Raw genomic sequence first — 18,122 nt, 5'->3', positions numbered from 1 at the left:
ATTTGATGGCGTGTCTGTTGGAACCGTGGTTCTAAGAGCATCCGTGTTTTCGGGCCGAGTGATTCAGACGCAATCTTCGAAGCTTGGATCTTCATTGTCTCGAGTCTACAATTGGACTTGGAAAGCTTTTTTCCGTTGGTGTGAGTCTAATCACACTGTGCCTATGGTCTTCTCTTACTTCTATTCTGGCCATCCTTTAAGCAGGATTCGATGCGAACTTGCTCTCAGCCCACTGAAGGGCCAAGTCTCAGCATTATTTATTATTTTCCAAAAGAACTTCGGTTCTGACCTGAGACCATGAAGCTTTCTTCAGGGAGTGGCTCATGCGGCTCCTCCGCATTGTCTGCCAGTAGATCCCTGGGACGTCAACCTGATCCTGGAAGCTCTCAGGAGTTCTCCCTTTGAACAGCTCAGAGAAGTCTCCCTTTCTTTTCTATCCTGAAAAGTGGGCTTCCTCCCCTCCTTCTGTCTTTTTCTGGTTCATCCCCCTGGAGCATTCTCTGGACAGGTTGGACCTGGTCAGGGCAATTCGCTTTTACCTTTCCAGAACCGCCCCCTTCCAGAGGACAAATTCTCTTTGTTGTCCCTGAAGGTTATCGTATTGTCCTTCCGCTGTCCAATGCTACAATTTCTCTCTGGATCCAGGCGGGCGTCTTGGAGGCTTACTGGGTTAAGAACAGAACGCGTTTCCCCTTGGAATTAAGACCGACTCTACTCGAGTGGCGGGTGCCTCCTGGGCCATTCGCCTTCGGGCATCTGCCTTACATCTTTGCAAAGCGGCGCTATTTACAGATTCGCCAAGTTCTACAGGGTTCATACCTAAGCCTCGGTAGGAGAATCTTGAAAGCGGCAGTGGCTAGATCTCTGACCTGAATGGAGTTTGTACTGTTTCCCTCCCCAGGGACTGCTTTGGGATATCCAATGGTTTCCTGTGTCCCCCAATGAAGCTATAGAGAAAACAGGATTTTTTTGGGTTACTCACCATAAAATTTCTTGGAATCTTCATTGGGAGTCACAGCACCCTCCCCTGTTTGAAAACTGTGTTGATTCTTTCCTTTGTTGCAGTTTGGTTTTGTGGTATAGCTTTCCTTACCTGTTGCTTCTCCTACTGCTTTCTCACTAACTGATTACCTTGGTATCAGTTGGTGTACACTGGGAAGGAGATTAAAAACATTTTTTGCATAGTGTCAGCCTCCTAGTGTGGCTGCAGCACACACCCATGGTTTCCTGTGTCCCCCAATGAAGGCTCCAAGAAACAGTTTTTATGGTGAATTACCAAAAATCCTTTTTTCAAGAAGTATTTTTAAGCCCAAGATGCATGCATTTAGGTTTAAATTAAGCTAAACTTTTAAGTGGACAACCCTTCGAGCAGAAATCAGTTCGCTAACTGTGCCCTTGCATAACATGCACATATAGTAGTAGTTCTCTACCATTTAGCAATGATGATTTCAGATTGAGCTTTCTATTATTATTTATTTTTTTTGTCAGGTGTAAACTCTTTAGTCCAGGATTCTGTAACACCCAGTCTGAAGAAGACCACTCCAAAAAAGCCAGTAATCAATTCCGCTACAAAGAGACCAGGTAAACAAACTTAAATTGCAAGACATTTTTAAATCCCTGTAAAAAAATATAATCCAAGAAAACCCCTTCAAGCCATGGAGTGGATCTTCTTTGTTTTGTCGTATTGCTTATCAGTGTAAGGAACCGTGAATACTCAGGGAGCATAAGTCTGGTGTCCTCCACTGTATATCAGCCACAGATCTGATCATTAGCGGTGACATTGCCTGGTACCGCAGCTCAGTACTATATACTGTATGTGACTGCGACTAGGCTGCAATTCCAGGCACTGCCACTGCTAAATGTCTGACGCTTTACCTGGTAATCCGTGAAGTGCGTGACCTTGGTCAGCATGGGTGCCAAGTGATCTGACATTGGTGCCCTGTCTTAAAGAGGAACTGGCATTTATTCTTTTTAATTAAATACAAGCCCCAGCAATTTTACACTTTTAAATTGACACAATTGCCTCTTAGTGTCATCTCCTGCCTCACACACAACTTGCTGCTGCTACGCTCCAGTTGTCTGTTAAGCTAACTCCATACCCGTCTCTGTACAGGCGGACAAATAATACTGGATTTTTTTCTGTGTGCAAATTTGACAACTTTTTATATGTTTGTTAGTGCCAAATCAGCTGATGAACGAGAGTCAGGTGTCATTGACCTTCCTTGACTGGTTGGCCAGCGTGACAGAGCGGATCCACCAGACCATGCATTTCCAGTTTGATGGTAAGTAGCCATATACATAGTGGTGGGGAATGTGGTAAGTCCATTTCTCATTGGTGAGTGGGCTTAATAAAATGGCTACATTTATTGTCTAAAGTTACTTATGAACACCGTTTTACACATATTTAGGGGTTGCTGAGGTATCGGTTGCACCAAGTCGCTTGTTCCTGAAAGGTCTTTGCAATATAAGTAGACATACTTTAAGACATACTGATAGGGAATTTAGAGTGTGAGCCCCATCGGGGACAGTGATGATAATGTGTGCAAACTGTAAAGCGCTGCTGAATATGTTAGCGCTATATAAAAATAAAGATTATTATTATTAATATTCTTCTTATAAATGACACAGATGTTGAGCTGGTACCCAGTAGCTTCATTATACACCTCTTGCTAATTATGTAGAACTGATATCTCGAAAACATGGAGTACTGTTGGAAATACTTTCTACATGGTCCAAGCCTAAGGCCTATATTATCTAGAGCTGCTTTTAAAAATTTCAAGGTTTCAGAGCTGAACACTTTCCAGCCTTCTTTTGCTTCTTCAGTGTCTGCACTGCACATGGTTATAATTTCATTATATAAAGCGTAGTTACTGTACGCTAATCTGGAAAAATAGGCCCTTTTAGTGCAGTAAAATATAAGTAATGCTATAGTGAATATAAAAAGTCTACACTCCCCTGTTAAAATGCCAGGTTTTTGTCATGTAAAAAAACTATAAAGAAGAATCATTTCTGTATTTTTTCCACCTTTGATGTCACCCATAATATGTACAATTCAGTTGAAAAATATACTGAAATGTTTTCGGGTGCAGGAAGAAATATAAAGAACTAAAATAATGTGATTCCATAGATAAAATATGCACACCCTTGAACTAATATTTTGTTGAAATACCCTTTGAATTTATAACAGCATTCAGTCTTTTTGGGTCGAAGTCTATCAGTATGGCACATCTAGAATTGGTAGTCTTTATCCACCTGGCTTTTCATTCTGCGGTCACCATTTGCCGGCATCGGAACCCGGAAGGTGGCTTTTCTCTGCAGGAAGGTCTGCATTTACTCCTGAAATTGTCCTGGAGCTCCCCTACAGCCTGGAACCAGACAGGATCTGCATCTTTCTGTGAGTAGTTCTGCAGACTAAAATATAATAGAAGCAGTCTCAATGGAGCGCTAACTTCAGCCACGCCGATTAAGGGAAAGATGAGTACCAAGTCCAAGGCAGCACCTGCCGCAAACGCTCATTGAGAGATGAAGACTGTAAGAAAATAAACCGCGGTCAGAAGGGCGCCAAGGACGCGTGTTGCTGTTAAAACGCGTTGTGGAATAAAGATATCAAAAAATTATCTTCCTTGGCGCCCTTCTGACCGCGGTTTATTTTCTCATAGTTCTGCAATCTGACACAATCCTCAGCATATATCTTTCTGTCCCCTAACCTTCTAACATTAGTTAGTGGGTCTGCCTATTCCTAAAGGAGAGTGCTCCCGCCCTCCTGCTTTTTCTTCTTCCTCTGCTCTTGTAAGGTACTTTGTCTGCTCTTCATGCAAATGCAAACTCCCTTCAGGTCTGTCAATCCCCCTGCTACCCAGGAGAACCCCCTACTGCCCCAGGAGAGAATGGTTCCTCTATTCCAGTGTAGGCTACCTCCCTGTTGCAATCTGTGACGGACCTCACCAAGGTGTCGCAGACCCTGGTGTCAGTTCTTGATAGATTGCCCCTTCCTACCTCCGCCGTTACTAGCAGATCGCAGGACTCGTTGACTGTACCTACCAACAGGGGCTATAAGAGATCTTGGCAGGAGCGTCGTTCTAGGTCTTCCTCCCCTGAGTCAGGCAAGGCGGTTTCGGATATACTGTCAGAGGATGACTCAGACCTGGATTCTGGCCAGGCCTTTACTATGAGAGAGATGGTCCAGAGCCTCATTGTGGCGGTCAACCAGACTTTTATCCTTAAGGATACCACTTCGGAACCCGCAGAATAAAAGGTCGAGACCAGCTCCCAAGTTCTTTGCCCCACACAGAGAATTTAAGGAGATACTTTCCAGGGAACAGGATAACCAGACACTTCCAAAGAGGGAAGCGCCTCGGCATTCTATATCCCTGAACTCACTGCGAACTGGACCGCTTCTTCGACTGTGGACCCTCCAGTTTCCAGACTGTCCACCAAAATGGTCCTCCCTCTTATGAATGGAGCATCCCTCAAGGACTCCAATGACAGGATCATAGAGTCTTTCGTAAAGTCTGCCTATAAAGTGGCCACTACTACATTGTGCCTTGTCTTTGCCACTACTTGAACAGATCATAGCTGCATGGGCTAAACAACTCCGTCAGGGCATTCTTTCTGGAGCCCGACCGGAGGAATTGGCCGACCTCGCGGACCAAATTTCTCATGCAGGGAAGTACATGGTATCCACTTCACTGGACGCCGCTTCATGTGCTTCTCAGGCGTCCAGCAATTTAGTGGCCATCCGATGGACTATTTGGCTTAAGGCATGGCAGACGTACTTATCTTCAAAAAAGGCCGTTACCAACTTGCCTTTCCAGGGTTCCCGTCTATTTTGCTCCAAGCTGGACCAAATTATTAAGGAGGCCACCAGAGGGACGAGCGCACTCCTTCCTCAGTCCAAACCTCATCGGCCTCCTGTGAAGCGTAAGCTTCGGCTCTTTCGATATTTCTCCTGCCAAGTGAGGCTACAGGCTCACCAAGATAGGAAAAGTGCTTAGTTTAAACCCACTCTCTCCTGGCGTCTCCGTAACCCACAGGGTAGATCCACCAGGTCTAGAACTGGCAGATCTTTCTCTGTATGACTCCTCTCCAGATTCCAGGGAATCTGCCAGGCTGGTCCGCCTCTGGTTTTTCAGAGACGTCTGACTCGCCTCGGTGGAGGACGCATGATTCAGGGAGGTTGTATCCTCAGGATACAAAATAGATTTTCTTTTGTGGCCCTGAGATCAGTTCCTCAAATCCCATCCTCCACGACATGCTTCTGGTTCCGGGATTCTTCGCGTCCATTGCCTCCTTTTTCAGTTCAGGTGTCATCGTTTCCGTCCCAAACCAGGAACGTTTCACAGAGTTTTCTTCAAACCTATTTGTTGTGCCGAAGAATGACGGCTCGGTTCGACCCATTCTGGATCTAAAGTTACTGAACAAAAGTGTTGGTCTGCGTCATTTCAGGATGGAGTTTCTTCGTTCAGTAACTGCTTTCATGAAGCCGCAGGAGTCCCTGTGCTCCACAGACATCCAGGACGCCTATCTCCATGTCCCTATCTTCCCAGGGCATCAGAGATATCTGCATTTTGCGATATGGCAAGACCATTTTCAATTTGTCGCCCTTCTCTGCCGATCAACATCCACGAGATAAGGGCCATTCTTCTGTCCCTCCGCTACTGGGAAAGGCTTCTCAGGGGTCTGTTAATCCGGGTTCAGATGGACAATGCCACGGCGGTGGCATATGTCAATCACCAAGGAGGAACTCGGGAGTCCCTTGGCGATGGCCGAGATATCCAAGATTCTGTTCTGGGCAGAGATGACTGTTCCGGCGATATCTGCAGTGCATATTCCCGGCGTGGACAATTGGGCCACCGACTCTCTCAGCCGCAAGGGTCTCGTGACGGGAGAGTGGTTTCTGCATCAGGAATCAGGAAGTTTTCCATCAGATTTGCCTTCAATGGGGAACTCCTGATGTGGACCTTATGGCGAACCGACTGAACAGGAAGGATCTACCACCAGAATTCTCGGTCGCTTGATTTATCGGCATGGATTTTGAAACTGTGGTTTTGAGAGCTTCCGGGTTTTCAGATCCGGTGATTCAAACCATGATCCAGGCTAGGAAGCAGTCATCGTCCCGGGTCTATTATCGGACTTGGAGAGCCTATTTCAGCTGGTGTGAGTCTAATCACATCCCGCCTATGTCCTTTGCTCTCCCTTCCATTCTGGCATTTCTCCAGGCAGGAATTAACACTGGTCTTGCTCTTAGTTTGCCGAAGGGCCAGGTGTCGGCACTTTCTATTCTTTTTTAGAAAAATGTATCCTCCTGTTCTCAGGTCAGAACCCAAGGGGTAGCACACGCTGCGCCCCCGTATCGGACAATCGTGAAACCCTGGGGCCTTAATCTAGTCCTGGAGGCCCTTAAGAGTTCTCCCTTGGAACCATTCTGAGAGGTCGCTCTGTCCTTCTGCCTTGGAAGGTGGTGTTTCTTGTGGCCATTACCTCCATTAGGTGCATATCGGAACTGGAAACTCTTTCTTGTTACCCCCCCTTCCTGGTTCTCTACCAGGACAAGGTGGTTTTGCGGCCTCTACCTTCTTTCCAGGGGCGTAACTACAATAGGTGCAGGGGTTGCAATTACACCCGGGCCCTGGAGCCTAAAGGGCCTAAAGAAACCCTTTGGCCCTTATGAAAAGACCAATTCTATTAAAGACTTTCCGTAATTGGGGGCCCCATTGGAGCTTTTGCATCGTTGGCCCATGAGCTTCAAGTTATACCACTACTTCTTTCCTTCCCAAGGTGGTGTCCACCTTTCACCTAAATGAGGATATTGTCCTCCCTTCCTTTTGCCCGGCTCCAACTCATCCTCTGGAGCTTTCACGGAACAGGTTAGACCTGGTCAGGGCGGTGCGGATCTATCTGGCTATCAGTCTTTAGAAAGACTGACTCTCTCTTTGTCATTCCACAGAGTGCACGAAGAGGCCTGCAGGCCTCCAAGGCTATGATTGCTCTTTTGGTCCAGAAGGCAATCTTAGAGGCATACTGGGTTAAGAACAAAGCGCCTCCCCCTGGGATTAAGGCACACTTTACCTGGACAGTACATCATAAGGCATCTGCCCTGCAACTCTGCAAAGTAGCAATCTGATCTTCCATCCACACATTCGCCAAATTTTACAGGGTCCATTCCTACGCCAGCCTAGGTAGAAGGATCTTGCAGGCGGCAGTGGTGAGATCTCCAACCTGAACGGAGTTTCTGCGTTTCCCTCCCCAGGGACTGTCCCATGGTTTCCTGTGTCCCCCAATGAAGTGATAGAGAAAACAGGATTTTTGGTTACTCACTGTAAAATCTATTTCTCGGAGCCTTCATTGGGGGACACAGCACGCTCCCATGTTTATCAGCTCTGCTTACTGTGTTATATTGTTACAGTTTGAGTTATTTGTTTCTTTTAATTGTTGCTTCTCCTACTGCTTTCTCACTAACTGATTAACCTAGTGCCAGTCGGTGGGGTGTACACTGTGAAGGAGGAGCTAACTTTTTTGTGCATAGTGTCAGCCTCCTAGTGGCAGCAGCATACACCCATGGTTTCCTGTGTCCCCCAATGAAGGCTCATAGAAACAGATTTCACTGTGAGTAACCAAAAATCCTGTTTTCCCACATGCTTTTGGCAGACTCGAAGTAGGCTTTGGCAAAACATAGGCAGGCTTGAATTTTTTCTTTGTAAGAAAAGGCTTCCGTCTTGCCACCTTACCCCACAAGCCAGATGTATAAAGAATGCAGAAGATTGGTGTCACATGCAGTACACATCCAGTACTTGCCAGAAATTCCCGCAGCTCCTTTATTATTGCTGTAGGCCTTTTGGAGCCTCCCGGACCAATTTTTTTAATGTCTTCTCATCAATTTTTGAGGGACCAGCTACATTTAATACCTTGGAATTTTTTGTACCTTTCTCCTGACTGATAACTTTCACAGTGAGATCGCTTTGTTGTGTTGTAACCTGTTCACGAACCATGGATTTTGCTGTAAAATCCTACTACAACACCTTTACATGGGGTTAATCAGAAGCACTGTAAATGATAGCAGCTGTGTACTGACTATTATTTTCCTTTTGTCTTTTCACCATTTTTTGAGGAATGTCCAATTTAGATAATATCACTGTTGTGCCAAATTTAAACCACTTCATATTGCACAGTGGTCCTTTGTATATCAAATACCTTGGAAATGTTTTTGTACCCTTCTGACTGATAACATTCAACAATAAGATCCCTTTGCTGTGTTGTAAGCTGTTTACATACCATGGCTTTTGCTGTAATAGTCAACTTAGAAAATATCAGGAAAATCCTCCGAAAACAGCTAAACTTTCTATGGAGTAAATCAGAATCACTGTAAATGATGGCAGCTGTGTACCGATCACTATGTAACATGAGCGTTAATGTGATTGGCTAATTGTGAACATAACCATGTCCCCAGTTATAAGAGGATGTTCACACTTATGCAGCCACATAATTTTAGTTTTGTTATTTTTGTTTTCCCCCTCAAAATGATTTTGATAATGTCATGGGTGACAGTAAAGGTGTAAAAAGCTCTGAAATTATTCTTCTTGGTATGATTTTTGTTTTATGACAACCTGGCATTTTAACAAGGGTGTGTAAACTTTTTATATCCACTATATGTATTTCCACGGTCACTACTTTTATGTGTATAAATTAATTAAAAAAACTGTAAGTCTTATATTTACATTTGCAGCTCAAGTCTCCGTCATAGGTCCCATTGAGGTTTTAATCACTTTGAACAAATTCTATCATTTTAATGACATGAACAAATTCCTTTTGTCAGTCGGTTCCATTGATAAAAGTTTACGTCCCTCCCTATAAACTGCCCTTAGTAGAGCCTATGGCAGATGTGTTTTATGCAGGAGATTACTCTCTATACACGAACTAACCTCTTCATTTAATAATTCTCCTAGGTAAACCAGAGCCATTGGTGTTTCACATTCCCCAATCTTTCTTTGATGCCCTGTCACAGAGACTGTCCATGGGGAATGTGAGGATGCGCCTTCCCAACTGCACTACAGGTACTGTCATGTCATATGCACACGTCGCTCCGCACTGCCGTACCAATTCATGTGCACAGAGTCTTGTATGTCACGGTAACATTGCAGATTCACCTGGACAGCACCTGATAGAGAATAATGGCATTGCAGTTGAGATCAGGAATAAAGATCCAATCCTTTCCTGTCACTTCTCTCACTGTGCAGCCTCCACTGGCCTCAGATGTCATACAGGACTCGAGCTTGTCTTCATATTATCACCTCTCCCCTTACCAATCAGATGATATTTCCCAAGTGATTTACACATTTTTTTTTCCTATTAAAGTGTGATTATGTACACTCTGCACCACATCTTGAATGAAAATTAAAAGAAATGTAGAAATGTTTGCAAATTTATTAAAAAAGAAAAGCTGAAATATGCTGTCCATTTCCTTGTGATCCTACTTGAGATGGTTCTACTCCTTCATTGGAGTCCAGGTGTGTTTAGTTAAACTGATAGGACTTGATTTGGAAAGGCACACACCTGTCTATATAAGACTTCACAGCTCACAATGCATGTCAGACCATATGAGAATCATGAGATCAAAGGAACTGGTCAAGGAGCTCAGAGACAGAATTGTGGCAAGGCAAAGATCTGGCCAAGGTTATAAAAGAATTTCTGCAGTACTCAAGATTCCTAGGAGCCCAGTGGCCTCCATAATCCTTAAATAGAAGAAGTTTGGGACCACCAGAAGTCTTCCTAGACCTGACCGTCCAGCCAAACTGAGCAATCGTGGGAGAAGAGCCTTGGTGAGAGAGGTAAAGAAGAACCCAAAGATCACTGTGGCTGAGCTTCACAGAGGCAGAAGGGAGATGGGAGAAAGTTCCACAAAGTCAACTATCACTGCAGCCCTCCACCAGTCAGGCCTTTATGGCAGAGTGGCTCTACGGAAGCCTCTCCTTAGTGCCAGACATATGAAAGCCTGCACAGAGTGTGCTAAAAAAAAAAACACATGAAGGACTCCCAGACTATGAGAAATAAGATTCTCTGGTCTGATGAGACGGCGATAGAACTTTTTGGGGATAATTCTAAGCGGTATGTTCCAGACAGACAAGTGGATATTAAAGAGTAAATTTGCAATACCTGCTTTATAAAGAATGTGCTGAGCTGATGCATTGAATGTCTGTATATTTCAGCCTTCGTAAGAAAAGACGCTCTTCCTTTGGGAACTTTCTCCAAGTATACCTGGCACATCACTAACATTTTACATGTTAAACAGATCTTCGACACACCAGAGGTAGGGCATTGTGGCTTTTTACAGCTGCTTAGGTTACGACAATGGGGACGCTGTAGATATTGTGATTTGGGGTCTTAATATCATCTTTTTGTATTCTTTTGAGCATACCTATTTTCTCTCTTCATGAGCCGCTGCGCTCTTCTGAAATCATACTTGGACATCACAATAAATCTATCCCCAATTCTGTACACCTCCATTCTGGCAGCATTCACTTCATGACTGCAGCTGCATCCCCCTCCTCCTTATCTTCTACTTAAGGTGCATTTACAAAGCATGATATATTGCTAAAAACTCTCGTCTCACGATTATCCTGCCATGTAAACAGGCTGCCAATCACCCAATGAATGAGCAAAATGCTTGTTGTGCAGCATAAAAGATCATCATCCTGTGTAATCCAAAGACTTTGATCTGCCTGTGTAAACCAAAGGGTTTATACTGATCAGCAGTCATATCATGCCACCGGTCGTTCTATATAAACTGACCCTTACTGACTGACGAGGTTTATCCACAATTACACAGAGCCTGCAGGCAGAAAAAGATGAAACAGAGAAGAGGGGATGGTGTAACCTCCCTCTTATAACAAATGTTAAAATTAAAAGTGTTTTTTTTTTCTAATTGATTGGCATGCTAGAGGCAGGACACAACTGACTTCAAGAAAATGTGGTTTCTTGCAAAGCTGGAACCACTTGTATCTTTATTAAGAGCAGAATACATGGCCAATTACCAACTTTTATCTGGAAAAATTTGACTCTTTTATTCACTTTTTAATATTATTTTGATCTCTAACACGAGTCAGACGAGGTTCACATTTGCATTGAACGTTCAGCTATAAGATGGGTAGCTACTAGTGATGAGCGAGTATACTCGTTTCTCGAGATTTCCCCAGCATGCTCGGGTGTCCTCCCGAGTATTTGGATGTCCTCGGAGATTTAGTTTCTGTAGCTGTATAGCTGCATGATTTGCGGCTGCTAGACAGCCTGAATACATGTGCAGATTTCCTAACAAACAGGCATTCCTCACATGTATTCAAGTTGTCTACATGTCGCAAATCATGCAGCTGCATCGACGGAAACTAAATCTCCGAGCACGCCAAAATACTCGGAGACCACCCGAGCAACGAGTATACCCGCTCATCACTAGTAAATACTCTGACATGCTTTTGTGCTTTCAGTACCAAAACAGATGACAAAACGGAGTACGTACGTTTGGCTGCTATATGTCAGTATTACACAGCACTAATAGATCTTTTTTCTCCTGCTCAGATGCCCCTAGAAATTACCCGAAGTTTTGTTCAGAACAGAGATGGGACATTCGATTTATTTAAATGCCCAAAAGTGGAAGTGGAAAACATAGCAGAAACATATGGGAGACTGGAAAAACAGCCTATACGCCCTCTGGAGCTGAAAACCTTCCTGAAAGTTGGTATGTTTTGTGCATAATTAGCTCTCTAACTCCCCAGGAGGTAGTGGTACGTCCTAGGGAGGCTGTGGGTGTATGGAGCAGGCTCAGAAACTGTGCCCGCTCCATATAGTGCCGGCTGGTAGGAGCTGGGCCCGATCCATACATGGCACCTAGCTGTAGCTCCAATCTCTGCTGTTTAACCATTTACATGCCATTGTCAATCCCTGTCTGTGACATTCACGTGGTGTTGGTGGGCTGCCAAAGCAGCTGGGGGCCTTCTGAAGGCACCTGTCATTTCCATCTTGGTCCTCGTATGAAGCGTCATATTTGTACTATATATTGTAATACTGTATATGCTACAGTATACAGAGGAATTAAAATAAAGTAAAAAAATAAACCACTTTCAATTCTTCTTTCATTTTCCCCCCACTTTTTTCATTTTTTTATTTTTTCTATCGACAGTATGAGAGCTTGTTTTTGTGGATGAATTGTACATTTGAATGACTCCATTCTTTTTACCTTATCATATGTTGAATAATGGTGGGGAAAAAACTCCCTAGTGGGGCGAAATGGTGAAAAACATGCAGTGCTGACATTGTTATTTTGGGTTTAGTTATTACAATGTTCATTGAATGGTAAAGATGACCTATAAACCTAATTATCCATGTCAGTACAATCGTGGTAATACCAAATTTCCACCTTTTATTTTTCACCACTTAAATGAAAAAATAATAATTTAGCAGTTTGTAAAGGAAAAAAATAAAAATGTGTTTGTGTCCCCATTTTCCGAGACCCATAACGTTTTTACATTTCCATCGATGGAGCTGTATGAAAGCAAAGTCCATTTTCACGGATACCATTTTTGTGGTACATGCAACATTTCACTCACTTTTCGTATTATTTTTTATTTTGACCAAAAACACAATTCTGTGGTTGTTTTTAATGTATTTTTGTTGCCGCATTTCCTGATCGGGTTAATTAACTTTATATTTTGGTAAACCATACCTTTACTACAGCTGTGATACCACAAATGCATTTTCTTTATCGCCTTATTGGGGGACACAGAATACCATGGGTGTATGCTGCTGCTGTTAGGAGGCTGACACTATGCAAAAACAAGAAAATTAGCTCCTCCCCGGCAGTATACACCCACCGACAGGCACCAAGCACCTCAGTTTGTGCTTAGTGTCTGTAGGAGGCGGACCGGGATCTCCCCAGATCCGCAGTTTTAATCCAATTTTCCTTTCAGGTTTAGTTTGAACTTTTTAATTTTTCCCTCTTTTCTCTTTTAGGTTCTTTTCCATCGGGAAACAGGGTATAGTTATCACTCTGATTTCCCATATCATGCGGCTGAGCGAGCAGTGTGGTGTCACCCACATCGCAACTCTCAGTACCGCAGGCAGGACTTTTCCCTATCACCTTCTGGTGACAAGGGTTACGGACAGGTGGCTGGTCCTTGCCGAATCCCCCTCCTCACCCCTTTCTCGGGACAGGGCTGAGAGGAAGACGGTGATCGCAGGTGTTTCAAGCCGTCTTCTGCAGGATGCGGGTACAGAGGACTCCTTCCCCTCCCAGCGGCCTGCCGTTTCCCCGTGGGCCCCTGTGGTCATCCTCTTCTGGGACGTCAGGTAAGTGCCTGTACGTTCCCTCCGGCCCCGCATAAGCTCCAGTGACATGGGAGAAGAAGGGACCTTGTTTTGCAGTTCCACAAGTTTGAATCTCCCGCCCTTTTCTGCCTGTCGCGTGCTCAGCGCTTGCCTTCCTTCACTTTCCCTGCTCTAGCCAGGGAGTCTACGGGGATCCCCTCACTCACCGCAGCGTCAGGACCTGGTCAGATCATCCTTAGCGCGGTATGTCGGGCATGGGGCTGCGGCGCCGTCAGGGTGGGAGGCACTTTCACTTTCCCCTCAGCGCGGGGAATTCCTCTGCTCTCCCTCCTCCCTTCCTGAGCGCGCTCTTTTCAGCGCGCCCTTTCTAGCCCATCACAGGGCTTCTTTCTCTCTTGGATGCCAGCCCCCTCTTCTGCCATGCCCTCCCCAGGCGCTATTAACCAATCACGGCGCGGCCGCTAAGCTCTGCCCCCATCTCCCAGCACAGCGTTTCCTGATGCCTGAACCACTCCTTCCTGCGCTGCTTGGGGGACACTTCGGCGTTTTCTTCTGCTGCTCACAGAATCTCGGTAGGCTCGGCTCTGGGGCAGGGATTAGCTCTCCTCGGCAGTTATTCCCTAATATCTGCAGCCAATCAGTGCAGTTTACTTATGCCCAACCCTTCAGGGGATCTCTGCTTCAGGCCCACCGCTACCTATTACGCCTGTGCGCGCTGTAAAAAGAAGTGGGCATCGGGTCAGTCGTCCCCATTCTGCCCCCCCTGCAGTCCTTCAAATATGTCAGCATCTCAGGAACGCACAGAGTCCCGGGCGGAGGGCGCTCTTCCCTCCTCTTTCCCCCCGGAGTGGGCCGTTACAATGTCACAGTCTGTTTCTGACTTGACAAAAGTATCACAGTCGCTGGTCCAGGTCTTAGAACGATTACCTCAGCTATCCTCAGCCACCTCTGTTCCGACCACCTCTCGGGGTGAGTCGTCCGCACCTGACCGCGACCTTCAGAGAGACAGACAGGGAAGGACTTCTAGGAAGCGGGCTCTGTCCCCTTCGTCTTCGGGCTCGCAGGGCCCTTCCGCGCCCAGGCCTCCTTCTCCTTCCTCGGATGACAACCTTCAATCAGGCGAGGATTCTCATTCGGAAGCTAGCTCAGAGGGGAACAGCGTTTCTAAAACGCGGGACATGGTCGATAGTCTTATTGCAGCTATCTTCCAAACACTAAAACTTAAACAGGATGAGGCTCCAACTCAGGAAAGCTCTGTTCTCCTTAGACGAGCCAGACCTCCGTCTCGAACCTTTCCCAATCACGACGATTTCGACACTACCTTATCCAAACACTGGGAGCGCCCTGAGCAACGTTTCTCAGGCCGCAAGTACTTGGACGTTCTGTACCCCTTTGACGCAGAACTGCTCTCAAAGTGGTCCAAGGCTCCCGAGGTAGATCCTCCAGTTTCCCGGATAGCCTCAAAAACGGTGCTCTCTCTGCCAGACGGGGCATCGCTCAAAGATCCTACTGACAGGCAGATTGAATCTCTGGCTAAGTCTATCTTTGAGGCATCTGGCGCCTCTCTCTGCCCTATTTTCGCATCCGCCTGGGTGGCGAAGGTCATTTCCGCTTGGGCAAAAATTCTTCGCAGAGGCGTTTTAGCGTCAGCTCCTCAAGACGAGTTGGCAGATCTTGCAGATCAGATTAACCAGGCGGGAAAATACCTTTTGGCCACCTCCTTGGACGCGGCCGGCTGCGTAGCAAGGGCTAACAGCAACATAGTAGCTGTACGCCGAGTCCTTTGGCTAAAGTCATGGAATGCGGACACTACTTCGAAAAAGTCGCTTACCAATCTGCCATTCCATGGCTCTAGGCTCTTTGGAGCAAAGCTGGATCAGATAATTGCCGATGCCACTGGAGGTAAAAGTACTTCGCTTCCCCAGTCTCGACCAAAACGTCCTTTCAACAGAAGGGGGTTTCGACCGTTCAGGCCCTTTCGTCCCTTCTCTGCCACGAAGAGAGCCACTCAACAGGATCGGCCGCCTGCCACCAGGGAGCGGGATCAGAGGAAACCTTCCTACAAACCCGCTCCTCGCTGGAGATCTAGAGGTCAATATTCCAGATCTGCAGGAGCCAATTCCGGCAGATTTTCGCCTAAGTGACGGGTCACCCCCACCTGGAATTTCTTCCAGGGTGGGAGGCAGACTTTCCTTTTTCGCGGATGCTTGGCTGTCCGTTGTCGACGACGCTTGGGTCAGAGAACTCGTCGCGTCCGGTTACAAAATCGAATTTGCTTCACTCCCGAACAGACGGTTTTTCCGGTCTCGGCCTCCGCGACAGCGGGCCCAGATTCCGGGTTTTTTGCAGGCCATTTCCTCCCTTCTTTCCGCCGGAGTCATTGTTCCCGTTCCCTCAGACGAACGGTTTTCCGGGTTCTACTCCAATCTCTTTGTGGTCCCGAAGAAAGACGGCTCTCTTCGTCCTATTCTGGACCTCAAATTGCTCAATCGCCACGTGAAGATTCTTCATTTCAAAATGGAGTCTCTTCGGTCGGTGATTGCTTCCATGGAGCCCGGGGAATTTCTCTGCTCGGTGGACATTTGGGATGCCTATCTGCACATTCCAATTTGTGTGCAACATCAGAAGTATCTTCGATTTGCGTTTCAGGGAGGCCACTTTCAGTTCACAGCTCTTCCTTTCGGCCTGGCTTCAGCTCCCCGGGTTTTCACGAAGGTGATGGCGACCGTCATGGCCATCCTTCGCTCCAGAGGGATCCTCATCATCCCTTATCTGGACGATCTTTTGATCAAGGGTTCGTCTCGCCAGGACTGTCTCCGGAGCCTTCAGATAACCCTGGACACTCTCAGCCGCCTAGGTTGGCTGGTCAACAAGGAGAAGTCCATTCTGATCCCCACCCAGCGTCTGACCTTTCTGGGTATGGAATTAGACACGGAGCTAGCCCGTGTTTTTCTTCCAAAGGAAAAATTTACAACTCTGTCCAAGAGCATCAGAACTCTCAAGAGGCCTGCTCCCATTCCCATTCGGTTCTGCATGAAGGTCCTAGGGAAGATGGTGGCCTCCATGGAAGCAGTGCCCTTTGCGCAGTTTCATCTTTGCCCCCTCCAGCTGTCTCTGCTTTCAGCCTGGGACAAGACCACGATGTCCTTGGACCGTCCTATTCGGCTTCCTCTCAGAGTGAGGCAGTCTCTCACTTGGTGGCTACGGCCAGCGTCAGTTCTCCAAGGGAGGTCATTCCTTCCGCCTCAGTGGCAAATCATCACCACAGATGCGAGCCTTCTAGGATGGGGAGCCGTGTTCCATCAGAAAGCGGCCCAAGGCCGCTGGAAGCCACAGGAGTCTCTCCTCCCAATCAATCTTTTGGAGATCAGGGCTATTTTCCTGGCCCTTCTTCATTGGCAGCCCCTCCTCTCCGGCAAGCCGGTCCGGATTCAGTCGGACAACGCCACGGCCGTGGATTACATCAACCATCAGGGAGGCACGCGCAGCAAACAAGTAATGTCAGAAGTGGCCAAGATAATACGCTGGGCAGAACGTTACGTTCCGACAATCTCCGCCGTCCATATTCCAGGGGTGGAAAATTGGGCAGCCGACTTTCTGAGTCGCCAGGGCCTAGCGTCCGGCGAATGGTCCCTGCACCCCGCGGTTTTCTCTCAGATATGCGACCGTTGGGGCACCCCGGATGTCGATCTCATGGCATCTCGGATGAACCACAAGGTGCCGCAGTTCGTAGCCAGGTCCAGGGACCCTCTAGCCGTCGCATGCGACGCACTGGTGACTCCGTGGTCCCAGTTTCAACTTCCGTATCTGTTCCCGCCTCTGGCATTGATCCCTCGGGTGGTCAAAAAGATAAAATCGGAAGGCGTACCAGTGATTCTAGTCGCTCCAGATTGGCCAAGACGGCCTTGGTACGCGGAACTGGTCAACATGCTCGCGGACGTTCCCTGGAGGCTTCCGGACGTCCAGATCTTCTCTCGCAAGGCCCCCTTTACCACGAGAATTCTCAGTCTCTGAGTTTGACGGCATGGCCGTTGAGACCGCAATTCTGAAGGAATCAGGTCTGTCCAGTCAGGGTATTCAAACTATGATCAGAGCCAGGAAACCAGCCTCTTCCCGCATTTACTATAGGTACCGGAAGGCTTTTTTCCGTTGGTGCGATGATAACAGAGTCTTCCCAATGTCTTTTTCTATCCCGTCTATCCTGGGGTTTCTTCAGGCTGGATTAGACGCGGGTCTGTCCCTCAGTACACTCAAGGGCCAGGTTTCCGCTCTCTCTATCCTCTTCCAAAGAGAGCTAGCTTCTCTACCACAGGTCAAGACCTTTCTACAAGGGGTTTCCCACGTGGCTCCTCCTCATCATTCGCCAATAGACCCGTGGGATCTCAACCTCGTCCTTAGCGCGCTCCTGAAGGCGCCGTTCGAGCCTCTCCAGGACATTCCTTTGTCCCTTCTCTCTTGGAAGGTCACCTTTTTGATCGCCATTTCATCCATCAGAAGAGTTTCTGAATTGGCGGCCTTGTCATGTCATTCCCCTTACCTCATTCTCCATCAGGACAAAGCCGTTCTCAGGCCCGTTCCTTCTTTTCTTCCAAAGGTGGTTTCCGCTTTCCATATCAATGAGGATATCGTCCTTCCTTCCTTTTGTCCGGCTCCATCTCATCCTCTTGAGAAGTCTCTCCACAAACTGGACGTAGTTAGAGCCTTGCGTGTCTATCTTACCAGGACCTCTTCCTTTCGTCTGTCCGATTCCTTGCTGGTCATCTCTGATTCGTTCTACCATTCTGGAAGCGTATCGTCTTCAGGAAAAGCGG

General features: G+C 46.9%; 1 protein-coding gene across 2 annotated transcripts in view; it reads left to right on the top strand.

Moving 5' to 3' along the window:
* Window positions 1-18,122, top strand: part of CUNH2orf42 (chromosome unknown C2orf42 homolog) — a 65,642-nt gene that overhangs the window by 41,173 nt on the left and 6,347 nt on the right. For both annotated transcript variants that reach the window (XM_073569084.1, XM_073569082.1), the window contains 5 exons: window positions 1,489-1,581; window positions 2,178-2,282; window positions 8,943-9,050; window positions 10,203-10,303; window positions 11,566-11,725. In XM_073569084.1, the coding sequence (XP_073425185.1) occupies window positions 1,489-1,581; window positions 2,178-2,282; window positions 8,943-9,050; window positions 10,203-10,303; window positions 11,566-11,725 (567 nt within the window). The remainder of the gene's footprint in view (window positions 1-1,488; window positions 1,582-2,177; window positions 2,283-8,942; window positions 9,051-10,202; window positions 10,304-11,565; window positions 11,726-18,122) is intronic.

Source organism: Dendrobates tinctorius, unplaced genomic scaffold, assembly GCF_039654945.1.
Source record: "Dendrobates tinctorius isolate UK_male_01 unplaced genomic scaffold, ASM3965494v1 ptg000022l, whole genome shotgun sequence".
Taxonomy (NCBI): Eukaryota; Metazoa; Chordata; class Amphibia; order Anura; family Dendrobatidae; genus Dendrobates; species Dendrobates tinctorius.
This window is presented reverse-complemented; position numbering and strand designations above follow the sequence as displayed.